General features: G+C 37.7%; 1 protein-coding gene across 1 annotated transcript in view; it reads right to left on the bottom strand.

Moving 5' to 3' along the window:
* The window catches only part of GPR137C (G protein-coupled receptor 137C), a 58,664-nt gene that overhangs the window by 24,883 nt on the left and 12,503 nt on the right, over nt 1-21,278 (bottom strand). The window contains exon 2 of the mRNA XM_061158076.1: nt 178-221. Coding sequence (XP_061014059.1) covers nt 178-221 — 44 coding nt within the window. The remainder of the gene's footprint in view (nt 1-177; nt 222-21,278) is intronic.

Genomic DNA, 21,278 nt, shown 5'->3' with positions numbered 1-21,278 from the left:
GGTATGCAGCAGCAATACTGCTGAAGGGGGAAGACCAGATTCTCAGTTCACTTTCTATGAACTAATCTAAATACATAATCTTCTACAAAACTGCTAAAGCACCCTCAACTACCAAGCCCTTCTACCTTGAGAAGTATACTGTAAAAAAAATTTACACATGCTACTCATGAAACTTACTTGTGTTTGTCAAGTTCAGTTGCACATCTGACTTTACATATAACCTATAAAGAGAGTATAGAAAAAAGGCTTTGAAAACATGTGCAATATAGTACTCTTAAATTTGCTTTGAATATGTATTTCAAAGTGATACAACAAACAATAATAGCAAGTAAACCTCAAATGTTAACAGTACAATAAATTAATAACTTTCTTTGGTATAATTTTAAACTTAAATTTCTATCTTTAAATTTTTAAACTGAAATAATTCAGTTTATGCATTTATTGAACTTTTATTTTGAGCCAAACATTGCGCTGGGTGGCTTGTAACCTATTTTAAACTTATCTTAAGATGGAACAACTTACTTAAATATGAATATGGCTGAGTATTCTCCAAATATTATTTCCCCTTAAGATGAAATGAAGTCATTAAAGGAAACAAAGGACCAAAAAATGAACACAAAGATGATGAACATATATCATATTTAGTAAACTTACTTCTTTCATAAAGTCTTGCAAAAGGCAGGTCCTCAAATACTTGATGAATCAAGATAAGCAGGTAGATAAGGCGAATTTGAAATAAACCTGGTAACTTCTCAGAACATGGGTGGAAGGTCTAAATTCCTGACTGGTGAATTTGGACTTTACTTTTTATAAAGTGGGAAGATAATGAAAGTTTTCATGTAAGCACTCCAAAATACTTCATTAATCTGGCATCAGAGTACACGCAACCACAGAGGAACTACAGGCTAAAAGTAGAAAGACTAGGGACTTCCCTGGCAGTCCAGTAGTTAAGACTCTACACATCAACTGCAGGGGGCGCAGGTTCAATCCCTGCTTGGGGAACTAAGATCGCATATGTCCACAAGGCTCAGCCAAAATAAATAAATAAACATGGAAAGACTTGTTACAAGACTACTGAAATAGATAAGAACTTTGAGTGGGGGTGGGAGTGGGGTTGGGGTGGGGAAATCTAGAAAGAGGCAAGTACAGAACGTTATAAAGAAACCTAGTGTAAGTCTTTAATAACTTACTGATTTTACTCAAACAATTACTGAGCACACACAATGAAAGGTACCATGGATTCATAAACCTAGTAACTGTTTCTGCCCTCAAGGAGCTCAGTGTATGGAAGAAAGAGATAAACCAACTATTTTGAAACATGGTGGTATCAATGCAAAAGATACTGTTACAACATCTAAGAAGGGAGAAAGACTAATTCAGTCCAGGAAATGGTGAGAGGTAAGGCGAAAGAGGAGAGATTATGTAAAGAGTCAGTGAAAGTGAAAGTCACTCAGTCGAGCCCAACTCTTTGCAACCCCATGGGCTATGCAGTCCGTGGAATTCTCCAGGCCAGAATACTGGGGTGGGTAGCCTTTCCTTTCTCCAGGGGATCTTCCAACCCAGGGATCGAACCCAGGTCTCCTGCATTGCGGGTGGGTTCTTTACCAACTGAGTTATCAGGAAAGCATGTGAAGAGTCAGGGAGGGCTTTGGAAGCCACATTTGAGTCAAGTTATGACGGATAAATGAGTATTAGGTAAATGCTCAGGCAAAGATGGCAGCTTGTGAGTTTACTTGTATCTGTTATGTTTTGGTTAACAGTGCCACCATTTACCAGAAGCTAGATGTGATAAAGGATTCTAAAATATCAGCTTGTTAATCTCTAAATTGTACCACTAAATCATTCTCAGATGTATGTTTTCTTTGTCACTAGTACTATACTGAATTATTACTACAGCCTTTTAATTGGTCTCTCTGCTTCCATTCTTAACTCCATCTATATCTTTAGAACATAACTGGGCATTTTGCCATTTTCCCTTTATTCTCACCTCTCTACATATTTTTATTCAAAATTATACTAAAATATATATATAACATAAAACTACAACTTAACCATTTTCAAATGTACAGTTCAGTTGCATCGAGTACCTTCACATTGTTATGCAACCATCACCATCATTATCCACCTCTGGGATTTCTTCATCCTGCTGAACTGAAACTCTGTATCCATCTAACAATATCTCCCTGTTCCTCTCCCCTCTAAGTCTCTGGCAATCACCATTCTAATCTCTGTCTCTATGAATTTGGCTACTTCAGGTACCTCATATAAAAGAAATTATACAATATTCATCTTCTTGTGATTGGCTTATTTCACTCAGCACAATGTCTTCAAGGTTTATCCATGTACATCACATGTGAGCATCTGTCAGAATTGTCTTCCTTTTTCAGCCTGAATAATATTCCATTTATGTATATACTATATTTTGTTTTTATATTCACCCATTGATGGACACCTGAATAGCTTCTGCCTCTTGGATACTGTGAATGCTGCTGCTTGGACACCGTGAATAATTCTATACATGAATATGTTTTGTTGTTGCTCAGTCCCTAGGTCATGTTCAAAGCTTTGTGACCCCACGGGCTATAGCACGCCAGGCTTCCCTGTCCTTCACCATCTCTCAGAGTTTGTTCAAACTCAAGTCCATTGATTCGGTGATGCCATCTAATCATCTCATTCTCTGTCGCCTCCTTCTCCTCCTGCCCTCAATCTTTCCCAGCATCAAGGTCTTTCCCAATGAGTCAGCTCTCCGCATCAGGTGGCCAAAGTATTGGAGCTTCAGCTTCAGCATCAGTCCTTCCAATGAATATTCAGGATTTGATTTCCTTTAGGATGGACTGGTTTGATCTCCTTGCTGTCCAAGGGAATCTCAAGAGTCTTCTCTAGCACTACAATTCAAAAGTATCAATTCTTCAGTGCTCAGCCTTCTTCATGGTGCAACTCTCACATCCATACTATATATGACTTAAATCATTTAAGAGTAAGTTGCGTATGCAACGCCCCTTTACCTTTAAATATTTCAGTGTATATAATACTTCCTTTATAAAGGAAATTCTCTTATATATCCAGTACAATTATAAAAATAATAAAATTGATGTTGATAAGGTATCATTATCTAGTCTGCAGACCTTATTCAGATTTTGCCATTTGCTTCCCAAAGTGCCATTTACAGGGTAAGGGAGGGAATCCAAGATTATACGTCGCACATAGGTTTATTGTATACTTAATTCCTTGTTATTTTTTCCCTTTGTCTTTTATGATATTCAGTTTTAAAGAGTTTAGACCAGTGATTCTGTAGAATGCTTCTCACTGGGTTTATCAGATAGTTCCTCATGACTAGATTCAGAATATGCATTTTGGTAGGAAAACCACAGAAATCATGGCACTGCATTCTTCCAGTGCATTATATTATGAGGCTCACGATGCTGATTTGTCCCATTACTGTGATGTTAACTTTGATCACTGGTTAAGATGGTATCCACCAGGTTTCTCCACTGTTTAAGTCACTATTTTCCCCACTGTAATGAGTATCATGTGGAGAGATATTTAGATTCTTTTTTTTATTATTATGTTTACTTTTAATTGGAGAAAAATTGCTTTACAACATTGTGTTGGTTTCTGTAGTACAACAACGGGAATCAGTCATAATTATATATATATATTTGCCCCCTCTTGAGTCTCTCTTCTCTTCCCCTCATCCTGCCACTCTACGTTGTCACAGAGCACTGGGCTGGGCTTCCTGGGCTATACAGCAGCTTCCTGAGATATTTAACTTCTAGTAAATGTCTTTTCTTCTTCAAACTTTCACACACTAGTTTTAGCATCTATCAGTCATTCTTGCCTGAATAAATTATTACTATTTGGAACACTTTATTTAAAAAAAAAAATGAATCTGATCATACTATTCCAGGAAAAAGCCCACACTCCTTTGATACAGCAAAGGTCTTTTATCACCCAGCTCCACCTTCCCATCATTGAATCCTTTTATCCCTGTCTTCAATCTTATGGTCTGCTTATTCTGAATTATTTACAACTTTCAAATAAGGGGTTTCATTTCACATTTCCATGCCTTTGTACATGTTTTCACTTTACGTGAAATATGATTTCGTGGTCATACAACAAATTTCAATTTATCCTTCAATACCTTACTCGAGTGTCATTCTTTGTTTCACCTTAAGTGCCTTAGGAAGAAGAAAACCACTCTGTATCCTTGCATTACAAATCACACTCTATGGCACTTATTCACATTTTTATCCCCCTCTTAAGAGAGGCTGTAACTTACTCATATTTATAGTCCCAGTGCCCAGCATAATGCCTGGTTCATAGTAGGTTCAGAAAATGTTTGAATAAGTGAGCAGTGAATTTAGGTCAAAGTAAGTACTTTGGTATGTGGCTGTGGTGTGAGTATTAGAAATACGGCACAAGTAGAAACTGAAGGGAAAAGCAGTCGTCCAATAATGGAAGACTTGTATAAAAATGTAAAAGGATTAGACCTTAATTCTCACAAACTGTATAATATGTTTTTATGCTCGAGTAATTTATTGTGTCAGTATAGACAGTGGATCAGAATGCCAAAAAGAATTTCAGTTAAGGCTGTTGCATTTGAGCAAATTGAAAGTGGCAGTAACTCAGTTCAGGCTCCTCTGTCCCTGGGATTCTCCAGAGAAGAATACTGGAGTGGGTTTCCATTCCCTTCTCCAGGGGATCTTCCCAACCCAGGGATCGAACCTGAGTCTCCTGCATTGCAGCCAGAGTCTTAACCACATGAATCACCAGGGTGTGAGTCTACTCTTCCTCATTCTCAAGTTTTGAATCTAAAGAACTATTCGAATGAAAGTCCTACTGACAGAAAAATTTAAAAGTCAGGTCATGTAATTGATTTTTAGTTTTAAAATTTATTATATATAGGCAGAAATAGAGATAGCAGGTGAGCTTTGGAATATAAGAAATAAATCATAACCACCTATAGAGGTGACAGCTGCAACTCAAAGTAGAAGATACTTGGGAAAACAAATGTAGAATGAGAAATCAACCTGTGATATGTTCACATTTTACAGTAACAGTGAAAAAGCCCAAAAAGTGAAGAAAAGAGAGATGAGCAAGGGAGAGAGGCTTAAGAATCAGACTAGTCATAGAAAGCAGTGGAGGAATTTAGAGGTAAAAGGAAGAAAGTATAGCCTTTGTTCAATTTTGCAAAAAGTCAAGAATAATTAAGAAATGAACATTTGACTGGTATAACTTGAAGAGAATAGTTTTCAGTGTAATTGCAGGAAAAAAAAGCAAGGAAGAAAGACAACAAAGGCAGTGAGCACAGACTATACAAGATATTTTTTAAGATAGGAGATAAGAGAAACCTGGGAATTTTTTTTACTGGAAGTCATGTATTGGAATATTGCATGTTTCTGCATGGTCCAGGGTTTCTGCTATGCAAGGGATTTGCACAGTGAACAACCTTGAAAACTAGAAATGGTGTCTATCCCGGTGGAAGAGGGAAGATCTGTCTCCTGACTGGTATAATAGACAGAACATCTCTCTCCCTGAAGACATTCCAGGGAAGTAAAGTTTTCATCTCCCTCCTTGGTGAAGATCTGCTTACATTTCAGAATAAAGACAAGGTCTGCCTGTCTTCTTCATTTGGGGTTCTCTCTCCTGTAACACACCTTGCTGCACACACAGGTAACATCTGGCCCTCACTGGTTGCCTTATGGGAACTGGGCTTGGGGAATTGGTTTAAAACACTACTTTGGTTGCTTCTTGTTTTTTCCCATGAGCAATAAATGGCCTTTTTCTCTGACCTATGGGTCTTCTGCTTTCTATTGGTATATGTCTATAAAACTGTGGGAGGCTAACCTATCAGCTTTCAACTAGAATAAAATCTCAGACATTTACAATTTCTGGTTTAATGATTTGTTGATCAGAAACGAACTAGAGAGGGTGAAATGGTAAATGGAGGAGAGTGGGAGAAAGGAAAGGAGAGTTCAATTGTTAAAGAGGGCTCTAGGTGAGGCAGGTCAGCCCTGAAAAGGAAAACACACACTTTTGAGATAAGAGAGAAGAAAAGATAGCTGAGTAAAAACTTGGAGATCTGTACAGAAAATGTAAAATAATCTACAAACCACTTTGTTAAAATAAGAAATTTGGATGTAGCAATTTTGATATAGAGAAAATGGATGAGGGAATTTGGCAGATGGATTCTATTTTTTTTTTTTTTAAAGTAAAGTAGGAGGCCATCTGAGTTAAATTCACCCATTCCAGTCCATTTTAGTAGGCTGATTCCTAGAATGTCGACCTTCACACTTGCCATCTCCTGTTTGACCACTTCCAATTTGCCTTGATTCATGGACCTAACACTCCAGGTTCCTATGCAATATTGCTCTTTACAGCACCGGACCTTGCTTCTATCACCAGTCATATCCACAAGTGGGTATTGTTTTTGTTTTGGCTCCATCCCTTCATTCTTTCTGGAGTTATTTCTCCACTGATCTCTAGTAGCATATTGGGCACCTACCAACCAGTCCATCCTAAAGGAGATCAGTCCTGGGTGTTCACTGGAAGGACTGATGCTGAAGCTGAAACTCCAATACTTTGGCCACCTTGTGCAGAGTTGACTCATTGGAAAATACCCTGATGCTGGGAGGGATTGGGGGCAGGAGGAGAAGGGGATGACAGAGGATGAGATGGCTGGATGGCATCACCGACTTGATGGACATGAGTTTGAGTGGACTGCGGGAGTTGGTGATGGACAGGGTGGCCTGGCATGCTGCGATTCATGGGGTCACAAAGAATCGGACACGACTGAGCGACTGAACTGAACTGAACTGTAAGTAGGAGGCAAGGTCATATCCTGAGAAGGGATGTTAGATTTAAGCACTTGGAATATGGGAAACATTTGGAATACATGAATAGAGGGCTATAAAAGATTATTTTCAGAAACAGAGAGGTCCGTTTAAAGTCAGGCAGTTGACAGTGGATGTGGTCAGCAAGGGTTCCTAATTTTAAAATTGAAACAATCTAACAGGAAAAAAATGGATGCCATTAAAAAGTTAGGATAACTACATTGTACTTTTCAAGTAATAATTTAGAACTGTGACATGTGGAACTACTGCAGAGAAAGAAAGAGTGGGTGAGTGAACCACAAGGGCACAACATAGTCAAGAGAAGAGAAACACTAGACAGGCCAGGTACAAAATGCAAATCACATCAAACAGAAGCTAATGGAGTGAGGAAAACAAAAAGGGTAAAGTGAGTAGAGGTTAGGATGAGGATAAAAAACACATAAACGGGTGAATTCAAGATGTATAAGGGGAAGAGAAGAAACTGGGTGAAAAGAATTGCTTAATTTTCAAGAATTGATCCAAGGCGTGATCATGCTACTGCACAGCTCAAATAGAAATGGAGGGTTTTAGAGCTCTGAGAAATGACTGAAGTGAGAGACACTGGATGGGGGCTTTGAAAAAGATCTCTATAACAAGAGACCAGGCTAGGAGAAGGAAAGTAATGGTTCATCCATGGAAGTGGAAGTCCTTATGATAGCTAATGAGGATCTAATCAGATGGCATGTGTTTAAGAGCAATGATGATGGTATAACATTAGTAAGTAGTACTGGGAAACATAAAATAGGCCAATTATTCTTCCCACAAGTCTGCAAAAAGCTAGATTTCAGTGAAGGCATCTAAAAGGTTCAAATGAAGAAGAGAATGGGGACAGAGTAGAAAGTGTAATTCAAAAGGTCATGGAATGGGATAAATAATGGGTATGAGAGGGAGTGGAGTGGAATAAGAAAAAAAAATTAAAGGTCAGCAGTCCTCCCAGATTTGCAATATGTTACAATGTATCATATAAACACAACCAGGTGCTTTGATCACATTTAGATTATAGTAAGATTAAAAATGATGACCTGATATTAGTAGATTCCAAATATTTTATAGAATATAGCTAACAGGACATGATGCCAGGTAAAAAATTAATATCCTAAAATGTCAAGCAGTTATGACTTATTACGATGTTAAGATAGTGAAGGACAGTTCATGAAACACAAAAAACATTTACTTTATGTAGATTTCCATAAGTTTATGATGGTAAATAACATATATCTACATGGTTCACTGCTGACAATTTATGGTCAGAGGGGCCATATCTTTTCAGGTCTTTCTCAATAGCAGAAAAACTGAATAAATGGACCATTTTATTTTTTAATCAAACATTAGGAAATTGAAGTATAGTTGATTTATAATCAGTTGTGTCAGACTCTTTGCAACCCCATGGACTATAGCCTGGCAGACTCCTCTGTCCATGGAATTCTCCAAGCAAGAATATTGGAGTGGGTTGCCATTTCCTCCTCCAGGGGATCTTCCTGACCCAGGGATCAAACCCAGTTTCCTGCGTCTCCTGCATTGGCAGGCAGATTCTTTACCTGCCACCTGGGAAGCCCTGATTTATAATATTATGTTAGTTTGAGGTGTACAATGCAGAAATTTAACATTTTTTAGTAAATTATACTCCATTTAAAGCTATTGTAAAGTATTTGCTATAGCCCTTGTGTTATACAGTATATCCCTGTAGTTTACATACTGTATATATAGTAGCTTGTACTTCTTAACCTCTACCCCTATCTTACCCCTCTCATCTTCTCTTTCTCCCTGGTAACCACTAGTTTGTTCTCTATATCTGTGAGTCTGTTTTTGTTTTGTTATAGTCATTAGTTTAGTTTTCAGATTCCATATATAAGTGATAATATACAGTATTTGTCTTTGTCTGACTTATTTTACTATGTGTAATACCCTCCAAGTCCATCCATGTTGCTGTAAATGAAAAAAAAAAATCTCATTTTTCATGGCTGAATAGTATTTCATTTATATGTATACATCATTTATCTGTTTATGGACATTTAAGTTATTTCCATATTTTGGTTATTATAAATGAAGTTGCTATGAACACTGAGGTGCAAGTATCTTTTTGAAGTAGTCTGTTCTCTTTCTTCAGATATATTCCCAGAAGTGGAACTGCTGCATCATATAGTATAGCTCTACCTTTAGGTTTTTCAGAAACCTCCATCCTGTTTTCTACAGCAGTTGTACCAATTTATATTCCCACCAACAGTATACAAGAGCTCTCTTTTCTCCACATCCTCACCAACAGGTTATTTGTGCTCTTTTTGAGTGATGATAGCCATGCTGACAAGTGTGAGGTAATAGTCAATGTGGTTTTGGTTTTGTATTTCTCTGATTAGTGATGTTGAGTATATTTTCATGTGCCTGTTAGCCATCTATATATCTTTCTTGGAAAAATGTCTACTTAGGTCTTCAGTTCATTTTTAAAATCAAGTTATTTGTTCTTTTGATTTTGAGTTGAACGAGCTGTTTATATGTTCTAGATATTAACCCCTTATTAGTCATATCTGCTGGAGAAGGCAATGGCACCCCACTCCAGTACTCTTGCCTGGAAAATCCCATGGATGGAGGAGCCTGGTAGGCTGCAGTCCATGGGTTGCTAAGAGTCGGACACGACTGAGCAACTTCACTTTCATGCATTGGAGAAGGAAATGGCAATCCACTCCAGTGTTCTTGCCTGGAGAATCCCAGGGACGGCGGAGCCTGGTGGGCTGCCGTCTATGGGGTCGCACAGAGTCGGACACGACTGAAGCGACTTAGCAGCAGCAGCAGCAGCAGCAGTCATATCTGCAAACATTTTCTGTCATTCAATACATTGTCTTTTTGTTTTGTTGATGTTTTCCTTTGCTATGAAGAAGCTTTTATGCTTGATTGGGTTCCATCTGTTTGTTGTGGCTTTTGTTTCCCTTGCCTTAGGAGACAGATCCAAAAAAATATTACTACGACACATCTCAAAGAGTATTCTGCCTATGTTTTCCTCTAGGAGGTTATGGCTTCTGATCTTTAATTAATTTTATTTTTGTATATGGTATTTATCTTTGTATATGATTTAAATTCATTCTTCTACATGTAGCCACTCAGTTTCCCACACCACTTATTGAAGAGTCTGTCTTTTTCCCATTGTATATTCTTGTCTCTTTTGTCCTAGATTAATCAACCATAACAGTGTGGGTTTATTTCTGGGCTCTCTATTCTGTTCCATTGACCTATGATCCAGTTTTTGTGCCAGTACCACACTGTTTTTATGACTATAGCTTTGTAGTATAGCCTGAAGTCAGGGAGCATTAATGAGTTTAGTTAATACAGGTATCTCAATATTTGAGGATGAGTTACAGTGGAAATGTGTATCATTTACTGTCTCCCAGGGTGTGCAGAACAATGGTGCTTAGAAATAGTAGATACTGAAATGCCTATGGAATGTGTGATTTCTATAGAATTTCTTTCTGTCAATTGTCCTTCATTTGTTGATTTGAAATAGAAACTTTATTGGAGAACATACCTATATAAACTTTGAAATTGATGCAAAAATAAATTGTGGTGAATATAATCTCTTTCCCATGGTAAACTGAAACTCGCTCAGTCATGACTGACTCTGCGACCCTGTGGACTATACAGTCCATGGAATTCTCCAGGCCAGGATACTGGAGTGTGTAGCCTTTCCCTTCTCCAGGGGATCGTCCCAACCCAGGGATCGAACCCAGGTCTCCCACATTGCAGGCGGATTCTTTACCAGCTGAGCCACAAGGAAGCCCATGGTAACAGAAAGGCATGTATTTCCAACAAGGTAGCTTTCTTTCATAGAAACATTTTCCTTAGTTTCCACAGCACTTTAAGTTCCTGTGGAGCACAGTGCACCATTCTCAAGTTTGCCATTGCTACTTTTGCAGATTTTAAAAATGAGACTTTTAGTTACCTTAGCTATAAATTGAGTAGTCAGACTTTTCTCACATATTCTCTTTCAGTGCCTATTCTACATTTCATGTTTTAAAAACTCCTTCTAATCTTCTAAATATTTTTTTCATTATAGCAACTTCTTATTTCTAGCATACATAGAATACAATATTTTTTCTGTCAGTTTCTTAGGATACTAGCACCTTTTTCTTGCTTAGCCTGTTTTTTTTTTTTTTTCAAGTTGCTTAAAAATGATTTTATACAATTAAATTGGGGTGTTTTGATTTATAATTCAATAAGTTCCAGATTAATACTGAAGATACATATCTAATTTTGTTCTCACCTGAAACTCCACTAAGACAATACTAAAGGGATTTTCTTAAAATAGATAAACCTATAAATGTAAGTAGGATGGGGAATGATAAAGTGTTAGAAGCTAGAAAGCAGACGGATATGTGTGCAGAAAAGAGTTAACATAGTATTCCTAAGACTGTTATCCTTACCCACTTGTAAGGCTGGTACTTGGCTGGCATTGGGAACTTGGGATTTTGGGGGAGATTTTCACCACTCCCTATATGAGAAAGGTATTTCATTGTGCCCAGGCTATTTGTACAAACAATATGGTTTGTACTCAACACTTGCTTTCCCTATGGGAGTCTGGAATTTTGGGGTTGGGCAAAGAGAGTTTATATAACTAAGCCCCAATTAAAAAAACATTGGCACTGAGTTTCTCATGAGCTTCCCTGGTAAATAACATTTCACACATGTTGTCACAACTCATTAAGGAAGGAATTAAGCATATCCTCTGACTCTCCTCAGAATTCTTGGAAGCTTGTGCCTGGTTTCCTCTGGACCTTATGCCATGTATCTTGAAAACTTTATTGACTTTGCCCTATCCTTGCAACAAAATATAACCATGGTACCTAAGTCCTATTAGCAAATCACTGAGGCTGAGAGTCGTCTTAGGGATCATCAACACAATGTGATGAATCCCAAGCTAGTAGTGAGGAGGACTGAGAACCAACTTGATAAATATTTCAGAATCTTCAAAAGGTTCAGGAACCAAGAGAACCAAGTACCACTGGAACTGAGAAGTGGAAGTGACTGAAACAGAGGTGGATAAAAGCTGTTTATGAGCAGTTAAGTCCATAACTGCGAAGAAAGAGCTAAAGAACTGAAGAGCCTCTTGATGAAAGTGAAAAAGGAGAGTGAAAAAGTTGGCTTAAAACCCAACATTCAGAAAAGTAAGATCATGGCATCTGGTCCCATCACTTCATAGCAAATAGATGAGGAAACAGAGGAAACAGTGGCAGACTTTATTTTTTTGGGCTCCAAAATCACTGCAGATGGTGACTGCAGCCATGAAATTCAAAGACAGTTGCTCCTTGGAAGAAAAGTTATGACCAACCTAGACAGCACATTAAAAAGCAGAGATGTTACTTTGCCAACAAAGGTCCATCCAGTCAAAGCTATGGTTTTTCCAGTAGTCATGTATGGATGTGAGTTGGACTATAAAGAAAGCTGAGCACTGAAGAATTGATACTTTTGAACTGTGGTGTTGGAGAAGACTCTTGAGAGTCCCCTGGACTGCAAGGAGATCTAACCAGTCCATCCTAAAGATCAGTCCTGGGTGTTCATTGGAAGCACTGAGGCTGAAGCTGAAACTCTAATACTTTGGCCACCTGATGTGAAGAACTGACTCATTTGAAAAGACCCTGATGCTGGGAAAGATTGAGGGCAGGAGAAGTGGACGACAGAGGATGAGATGGTTGGATGACATCACTGACTCGATGGACATGGGTTTGGGTGGACTCTGGGAGTTGGTGATGGACAGGGAGGCCTGGCGTGCTGCAGTTCGTGGGGTCGCAAAGAGTCAGACATGACAGCGACTGAACTGAACTGAACTGATGCTGGGAAAGATGGAAGGCGAGAGGAGAAGGGGACAACAGAAGATGAGATGGTTGGATGGCATCACCGACTCGATGGACATGAGTTTGAGTAAACTCTGGGAGTTGGTGATGGACAAGGAGGCCTGGGATGCTGCAGTCCATGGGGTTGCAAACAGTCAGACATGACTGGGCGACTGAACTGAAGTCCCTAGATCTCTTTCCCTTGTCCATGCCCTGAAATGCCACTTATTCATTCTGGCAGATACCTGGGTGTTTATTCTCTGTAGAGGCTACTCTGACCTAGAGTATGAGTTAGATGGCAAGCACAGTTGATAGTCTGCCACCATTCCAAAAACAAGGAGATTAGTGATAAATATCAATTAAAGGGAGTCTCCCATGCCCAAACTCTCTTCCATGACAATATTCTCAAAGTGTTGTAAACCACACCTTAATTCTCTGAAGGATTTTTCTTCCTGAGAAGTCTGATCAGTCCAACAGGAAAGACCCAAGTATAACAATTCCAGTATCAGGGGTTCCCTAATAAATTGTCTAGCCAGACTGTCTACTGTGTACATGCCTCACCCAGATGCTTAGAGATTCTACTCTTAATTATGAAAAGACAGCCAAGGATAACTGGATAGCTCAAAAGTTTTCAATGAAAGATGGAGATCCCAACAAACTAATAGAAAAAGAAAAGTATAAAGAAAAAAACTAGACAAACAATTCCATCATTAGTAGACTTGGAGAGATAAGAAAATCTACTGCACTCAAGAAACAAAAACAAGATGCTATTAATAAAAATTCAGAGAACAAAAAAGAGCTCTTAGAAATTAAACAAGCTAATAGAAATGAAAATGTCGAGAGGGGCTAGAAGTTGGAGAAATCTTCCCCCAAAAACCTAGAGAATAAAGACATATTAAAAAATAGAGAAGAGATAAGAAAAAGATTTGTCTTGGAAGTCCAACATCCAAATGTTAGGGGTTCAGAAAGAACAGAAACAAAGGAGGGGAGAAAAATAAATGAAAAATTGAAGAATGTTTCTCCAAACCAAAGCATACATATGGCTAAACTGAAAGGGCATGTTCAATGCCCAGCAAAATGTATAGAAAACATGAAGAGAGATCATTTTGGAACTCTAGGGTCAAAGAAAAATCTAATAGGGTTCAAGAAAATAAAAACAATTCACATGGAAGGGATCAAGAATCAGAATGGCTTTCAAGCTTCAATCACAACAAAGTGGAGCAACACCTTAAAAATCTTTAGGGAAAATTATCTCCAACTTAGAATTCTGTAGCTGCTTAAACTATCAATAAAATATAACAGTAGAACAAAAATATTGGACATGAAAAGCCCCTCCCAAATTGCTTATCAAGCATACTTTCTCAAGAAGGTTCTAGAGAATTACTTCACTGAAAGGTATGCAATAAGGGATTAATTTAGCAGGCCTGAGTTGTATAAACTCTGTACATTCCACAGAAAGATCTGGTTCTTGCCTAGCACTTGGAAGGTATTTCTGAATCTTTGGAGTATCTTACCTTTGTTTATCTGGGGACTTGGGCCATACCAAATAATTTATGCTAACAATGTGATTTATGGTGGCCATGTGACCACCATAATTTATGCTAATATATGATTTATGTGAACTAGACCATTTAATATGAATTTGACCTTTGAAGAGGTTGGAGACTGAGTAATTAAAATCCTCCAGGGAGACCATGCCTATTTGACCGATTCCCAAAAAAAAAACCCTGGACACCATGTTTTAGGTGAGTTCTCCCGGCTGGCAATACTTTATAGATGTTGTCCCATGTTGTTGCTAAGAGAATAAGCACTGTCTACAAGACTGCTGGGAAAGGACAACTGGAAATGTATCCTGGTTTCTCCTGGACAAAGAGAAACCTTAGAGATTTAATTCAGTAACTTAATTGTATAAATAAAGCTGTGCTTTAGAGATGAAGTGAACTGTCTAGGAACACACGAGAAATTAAAAGGATTAAAACCTAGGTGTCCTGACTCCTAATTCAACGCTCATAGGGATCCTGGTTTTCTCTGATACATTAATACATTTAGATCTTTGATGGTACAGAGTTCAATTCCTTAATTTCCAAGGAGACAAACACTACTTTATTAATAATAGTGTCATACATATGTCACTGCAACTACTTGTTCATTCTTCAAGATTTGCAGAATTAACATACCCAAGAAAAATATACTCAGAAACCAAATGATCTGTTTAGTAAAATATAATGACCTAGAAGCAGTTTAACATCTTTATTTTGTGCTCTTTTGCAGACTATAAATACCTTTACCATATCCTTTACTTAACTAGAAGTAGATTTTTTAAAAAGCATAAATAACTATTTCAGGAATGAAGTATTAATTTTTTGAGGAGGAAAATTTGTAAGTTGTCCTTACTGAAAATCATCCCAAAATATAACAGGTTACTATGGGTTGCTCATTAGTTTACCATGCATAGCTCTCTTATTGAAAATTTAACATACCTTATATTAAGAAATAAACACTGGGAAGACCCAGAGGAATCGGGTGGAGAGGGAGGTGGGAGGGGGGATCGGGATGGGGAATACATGTAAATCCATGGCTGATTCATGTCAATGTATGACAAAAACCACTACAATATTGTAAAGTAATTAGCTTCCAACTAATAAAAATAAATGAAAAAAAAAGAAATAAACATAATTTATTTCTGAACTAAGAATTTCATACATTACAGATTTAAATTTCTTTGGGAACTAAACAATTTGTGATGAAACTGTGGTACCCTTTAAAAAGTTTTTCCCTATAAAGTCCCTCATTGTATATTACTGATTTTTCATAAAACCTTTCATGCTTCTCAAACTAGGAAGATAGCAGAATTGCTTTTTGTAAAGAAAGACAGAAAGCCAAATTCATTGGAGAATATCGTTCTAACTGATAATGGTGGTCATAAAAAGAGGCAGAATGTATCAGAAGTAACAGAGTATCCCAGGGGAGAAAGAAGCAGAAAGAACACTGATTATTTTCTTTCCATCTAGATATCTTAAGGACAATAACAGTTTGACCATCATCAGTGATGGTGATCATTCATATTAGCTTAAAACCTGCTAACTCCATGGTATGACAGAAAAGTTCTAGAGTACACAGTATCACCTCAAACCAGCCAAGGTGGCTTGATAAGCAACTGGGCAAAGTTCTAAACAATAGCTGTGGAAAGAACACAAAAGTTTAAGAAAACACTACTTAAGCATTTTTATATGTGTGTGTGTGTGCGCTCAGTTGTGTTCGACTATTTCTGACCCCATGAACTGTGGACACCAAGCTCCTCTGTCCATTTCCAGGCAAGAATACTGGGGTGGATTGCCATTTCCCACTTCAGGGGATCTTCCCCACCCAGGACTTGAATCTGCACCCCTTGCGTCTCCTGCATTGGCAGGTGGATTCTTTACCACTGTGCCCCTTGGGAAGCCCTAAGCATTTTTTTGAAAAATTCATTTTTAATTGGAGGATAACTGCTTTACAATATTGTGTTGGCTTCTGCCATACACCAATATGAATCAGCCATAGGTATAATGTCCCCTCCCTCTTGAACCTGCCTCCCACTTTCTAGCCCTCTAGGTTGTCACAGAGCACCAGATTTAAGCTCACTGCATCATATAGCAAATTTCCACTGGCTATCTAATTCGACATATGGTAATGTATATGTTTTAATGCTACTCTCTCAATTTGTCCCCCTACAATCATTTTTATACTGAGAGACTAAAGCTGAAAAAAACTGTAGCACGTGATCAATATGCTAATGGAAAATAGCAGCTGTAATTGGTCTGTGAATTTTAAGTTAAATCTAATCTAATACAGACACTGTATTAGATTTCAGAACTAGGTCACACAGTAAGAAGAAATTTTTTTTAAGAAACCCTCAAATTCTAGATGCTTTATCAGTGTCAGATAATGACAACTACACACCTTAGATATCAGTGAGACTAACCACTTTACAAATTAAACAACTGGAGCAGAAAACTAGTGATTTGGAAAATATCAATTAGCCAAGTAAAACAGAATTTGGAGAACTCAGACTTTCAGAATTGATGAAATTATACTACTTTAAACAGATCCCTTAAAGTTATAACAAAAAGATAACAAGGATACTTAATTCATAAAAGTTTGTCTTTATTTAAAACAAATTAGCTGCAAAGTTCAACTCTGCTAAAGTTAGAGATTGATTGTATCTGTGCTGATGAAAAGAATTTCTTTTAAATTCCTTTACCTTACCATGAATTTGCTCTACCATCCAAATCATTAAGCACTGATCTACATATGTAACAGTGCTAGGTGCTGAAGAGCATGCACAACTTCCTTCAAAACAAACATACAATTGTGACTAACCTAAAGCAATGGACAGTGTAGTAGATCAAGGCAGACACTGATGGTGTATCATGGGATGTATGATACTTTCTTCATACTCGTTCAAATTTGAACAAAATCAACTTCCCATAATTTAAGGTGTAAATTATTCAGAGTTCATTTTAACTAATGTTGTTCAGTCGCTAAGTCATGTCTGACTCTTTGTGACTCATGGACTGCACATCAGGCTTCCTTGTCCTTCACTATCTCCTGGAGTTTGCTCACATTCATGTACATTCGGGTGGTGATGCTATCTAACCATTTCATTCTCTGCCATCCCCTTCTCCTCCTGCCCTCAATCTTTCCCAGCATCGAGGTCTTTCCCAATGAGTCAGCTCTCCACATCAGGTGGCCAAAGTACTGGAGCTTCAGCTTCAGCATCAGTCCTTCCAATGAATACTCAGGATTTGATTTCCTTTAGGATTGACTGGTTTGATGTCCTTGCTGTCCAAGGGACTCTCAAAAGTCTTCTCCAGCACTTTCATTCAAAATCATCAATTCTTTGGCACTCAGCCTCTCTTATAGTCCAACTCTCACCCCCATATGTGACTACTGGGAAAACCATAGCTTTGACAATAAGGACCTTTGTTGGACACTTTAGGTCTTACTCTCATTAAATTTCAAACAAAACTGCACTTTTTCAGGAACAATCCATTTCATTGAGGTATAATATATGTATGCAGGTGTACAATTTGATGAATTTTGTCATACTTTTAACAACCTAAGAAACCACTATTTCTGTCAAAAACAGAATATTGCCACACACTCTAAATTTCATCCTGCTTCTTTGTTGTATATCCTTCCCTTCTGGCTCAAGTCCTAAGCAATTGGTGATCTACTTTTTGTGTCTGGGTTTTCTAAAATTTAAAATAAATGTAGTGATATAGTATGAGCTGAGCTCATTTTTGTTCATCTGACCTACTTAATTTTAGATTCATCCTTGTTGTGCTTATCACTAGCACGTTCCTATCTTACTGCCAAGTATACGCCTTTGTATACTTTATATCATATTTTGTTTATCCCTTTGCATTTTATGGATATCTGGGTCAATCTCAGTTTTGGCCATTGTGAATAAAGCTACTTTGAACATCCACACTCAAGTTTTTGCAGAGACATATGCCTTCCTTTCTGTTGGGCATCTAGGACTTCAGTAGCTGTTTTATGATGTGTTTCACTTTTTAAAAACTGTCCAACTGTTTTTCAAAGTGATTATAAAATTTTACGTTCCTAACATCAGGGTATACTTTCTTATTAATCCACATCTTTGCCAATACTTGGTATAATCGTTTTAATTTCAGTCTTTCCAGTCAATATTTAATGGTATCTCATTGTTGCAATTTTCATTTTCCTGATGAGTAATCTTGAGTGTCTTTTCATGTGTTTTTTGGCCATGCATATGTATTCTTTTATCAAGTGTCTTTCAAAATATTTTGCCCATATACTTTGGATTTTCTTATTGTTAAGGATAATTAGAAAAAGAGAAATTAGAAAATATCTCAAGACATAAAATGATGTAGTTTTTTGTTACACTGAAGTAATTTTTTTTCTATTCTTAGTTTGTTGAGTTTTTATCATAAAATAGTGTTCAGTTCATTTCAGTTGCTCAGTCGTGTCCAACTCTTTGTGACCACATGGACTGCAGCATGCCAGGCCTCCCTATCCATCACCAACTCCCAGGGCTTGCTCAAACTCATGTCCATCGAGTCGGTGATGCCATCCAACCATCTCATCCTCTGTCGTCCCCTTCTCCTCCCGCCTTCGATCTTTCCCAACATCAGGGTCTTTTCCAGTGAGTCAGTTCTTCTCGTCAGGTAGCCAAAGTAAGGGAGTTTCAGCTTCAGCCTCAGTGCTTCCAATGAATAGTCAGGACTGATTTCCTTTAGGATGGACTGGTTTGATCTCTTTGCAGTCCAAGGGACTCTCAAGAGTTTTCTCCAACACCACAGTTCAAAAGCATCAATTCTTCAGTGCTCAGCTTTCTTTATAGTCCAACTCTCACATCCATACAGGAGTACTGAAAAACCATAGCTTTGGCTGGATGGACCTTTGTTGGCAAAGTAATGTCTCTGCTTTTTAATATGCTATCTAGGTTGGCCACAGCTTTTCTTCCAAGGAGCAACTGTCTTTGAATTTCATGGCTGCAGTCACCATCTGCAGCGATTTTGGAGCTCCCCAAAATAAAGTCTGTCACTGTTTTCACTGTTTCTTCATCTATTTGCCATGAAGTGACAGGACCACATGCCATGATCTTAGTTTTCTGAATGTTGAGTTTTAAGCCCACTTTTTCACTCTCCTCTTTGACTTTCATCAAGAGGCTCTTTAGTTCCTCTTTGCTTTCTGCCATACGGGTGGTGTCATCTGCATATCTGAGGTTCAGTTCAGTTCAGTTCAGTCACTCAGTCGTGTCCGACTCTGCGACCCCGTGAATCGCAGCACGCCAGGCCTCCCTGTCCATCACCAACTCCCGGAGTTTACTCAAACTCATGCCCATCAAGTCGGTGATGCCATCAGCCATCTCATCCTCTGTCGTCCCCTTCTCCTCCTGCCCCCAATCCCTCCCACCATCAGGGTCTTTTCCAATGAGTCAACTCTTCGTATGAGGTGGCCAAAGTATCTGAGGTTAAATTTTGTCAAATACCTTTTCTGCAATCTATTGAAAACATGTGACATCTTTTATTCTGTTAATATGGTGTATCACATCGATTGATTTTCCTATACTGAACCATCCTTACATCTCAGGGGTAATTCCCACTTGGTCATGGTGTGCTGTTGGATCTTTTCACTGTGCTGCTGGATTCAGTTTGCTATTATTTTGTTGAGGACTTTTGAATCTATGTTCATTAGGAATACTGACGTGTAGTTTTCTTTTCAGGTGGTATCTTTGACTTTAATTTCAAGGTGATGATTGTCTCACTGAACTTGTTAGGAAGTGTTCTCTCCTCTTCAATTTTTTGGAAATATTTGAGAACTGACATTAATTCTTTAAATATTTGGTTAAATGGTCCAATGAAGCCATGTGTGTCTGGAGTTTTTTTTATTGGGAAGTTTTTGATTATTGATTCACTCTCCATGTTAGTTATAGGTCTGTTCATACTTTCTTCATGATTCCGTCTTGGTGTGTCTCTGGGAGTTTATCCATTTCTTTTAGGTTACTCAAGTTTTGGTACATAAATGTTTATAGTAGTCTCTTATGATCCTGTTTATTTCTGTGGCATCAGTTGTAATGTCTCATCTTTCATTTCTACTTTTATTTTGTCTTTCTTCTTAATTGGCTAGCTAAGAATCTGTCAATTGTTTCGCTTTTCAAAAAACTTAGTTTCATCAATTTTTATATTATTTTTAAATTCTCTGTTTTGTTTATTTCTGCTCTAGTCTTTCTTATCTCCTTCCATCTGCTAATTTTGAACTTAGTTGGTTCTTCTTTCCCCCAGCTCTGAGGTATATAAAGTTAGGCTGTTCATCTGAGATCTTTCTTCTTTTGAAATACAGATGCTTTTTGCTTTAGAAATCTCTCTTAATACTGCTTTTTCCACAACCCATCATTTTTAGTATGCTGTTTCTTCTTTTGGCATAACTTATTTTCTAATTTCCTTTTTGATTTCTTCTTTGACCCAGTGGTTGTTCAAGAGTATATGAATTTCCATATAGTTGTAAATTTTCTAGTTTTACTTCTGCTACTGAGTTCTAGTTTTACTCCACTGTGGTAAGAAAAGACACTCTGCATGATTTTAATTTTAAATATGCAAAGACTTGAGAAGAATGTATATTTTATTGTTGTTGTGTGAAATGTTCTATATATGTCTGTTAGTGCCATTTGGTCCACAGTATTGTTCAAATGCTTGGTTTCTTTATTGATCTTCTGTCTGGATGCTTTATCCATTATAGAATGTAGGGCATTGAAGTCTCTCACAGTTATGATATTCGTGTCTTATTTCTTCTTTCAATTTTATCAATATTTGTTTTATACGTTTAGGTACTCTGGTGTTGGATGCATACTCATTCATAATTGTTACATCTTCCTGGTGGAGTCACCCTTTTAGCATAATATACTGTCCTTCTTTGTCTCTTATGACAGTTTTTGACTTGAAGAAATATTGAAGAAAATATTGTCTAACTAAAGTAACACCATTTGAATGCAGAGTTCCAAAGAATAGCAAGGAGAAATAAGAAAGCCTTCCTCAGTGATCAATGCAAAGAAGTAGAGGAAAACAAC

The sequence above is a fragment of the Dama dama genome, chromosome 12 (assembly GCF_033118175.1).
Source record: "Dama dama isolate Ldn47 chromosome 12, ASM3311817v1, whole genome shotgun sequence".
In the NCBI taxonomy this organism is placed as follows: Eukaryota; Metazoa; Chordata; class Mammalia; order Artiodactyla; family Cervidae; genus Dama; species Dama dama.
The sequence above is the reverse complement of the archived record's forward strand: the minus strand, read 5'-3'. Positions and strand labels throughout refer to the sequence as shown.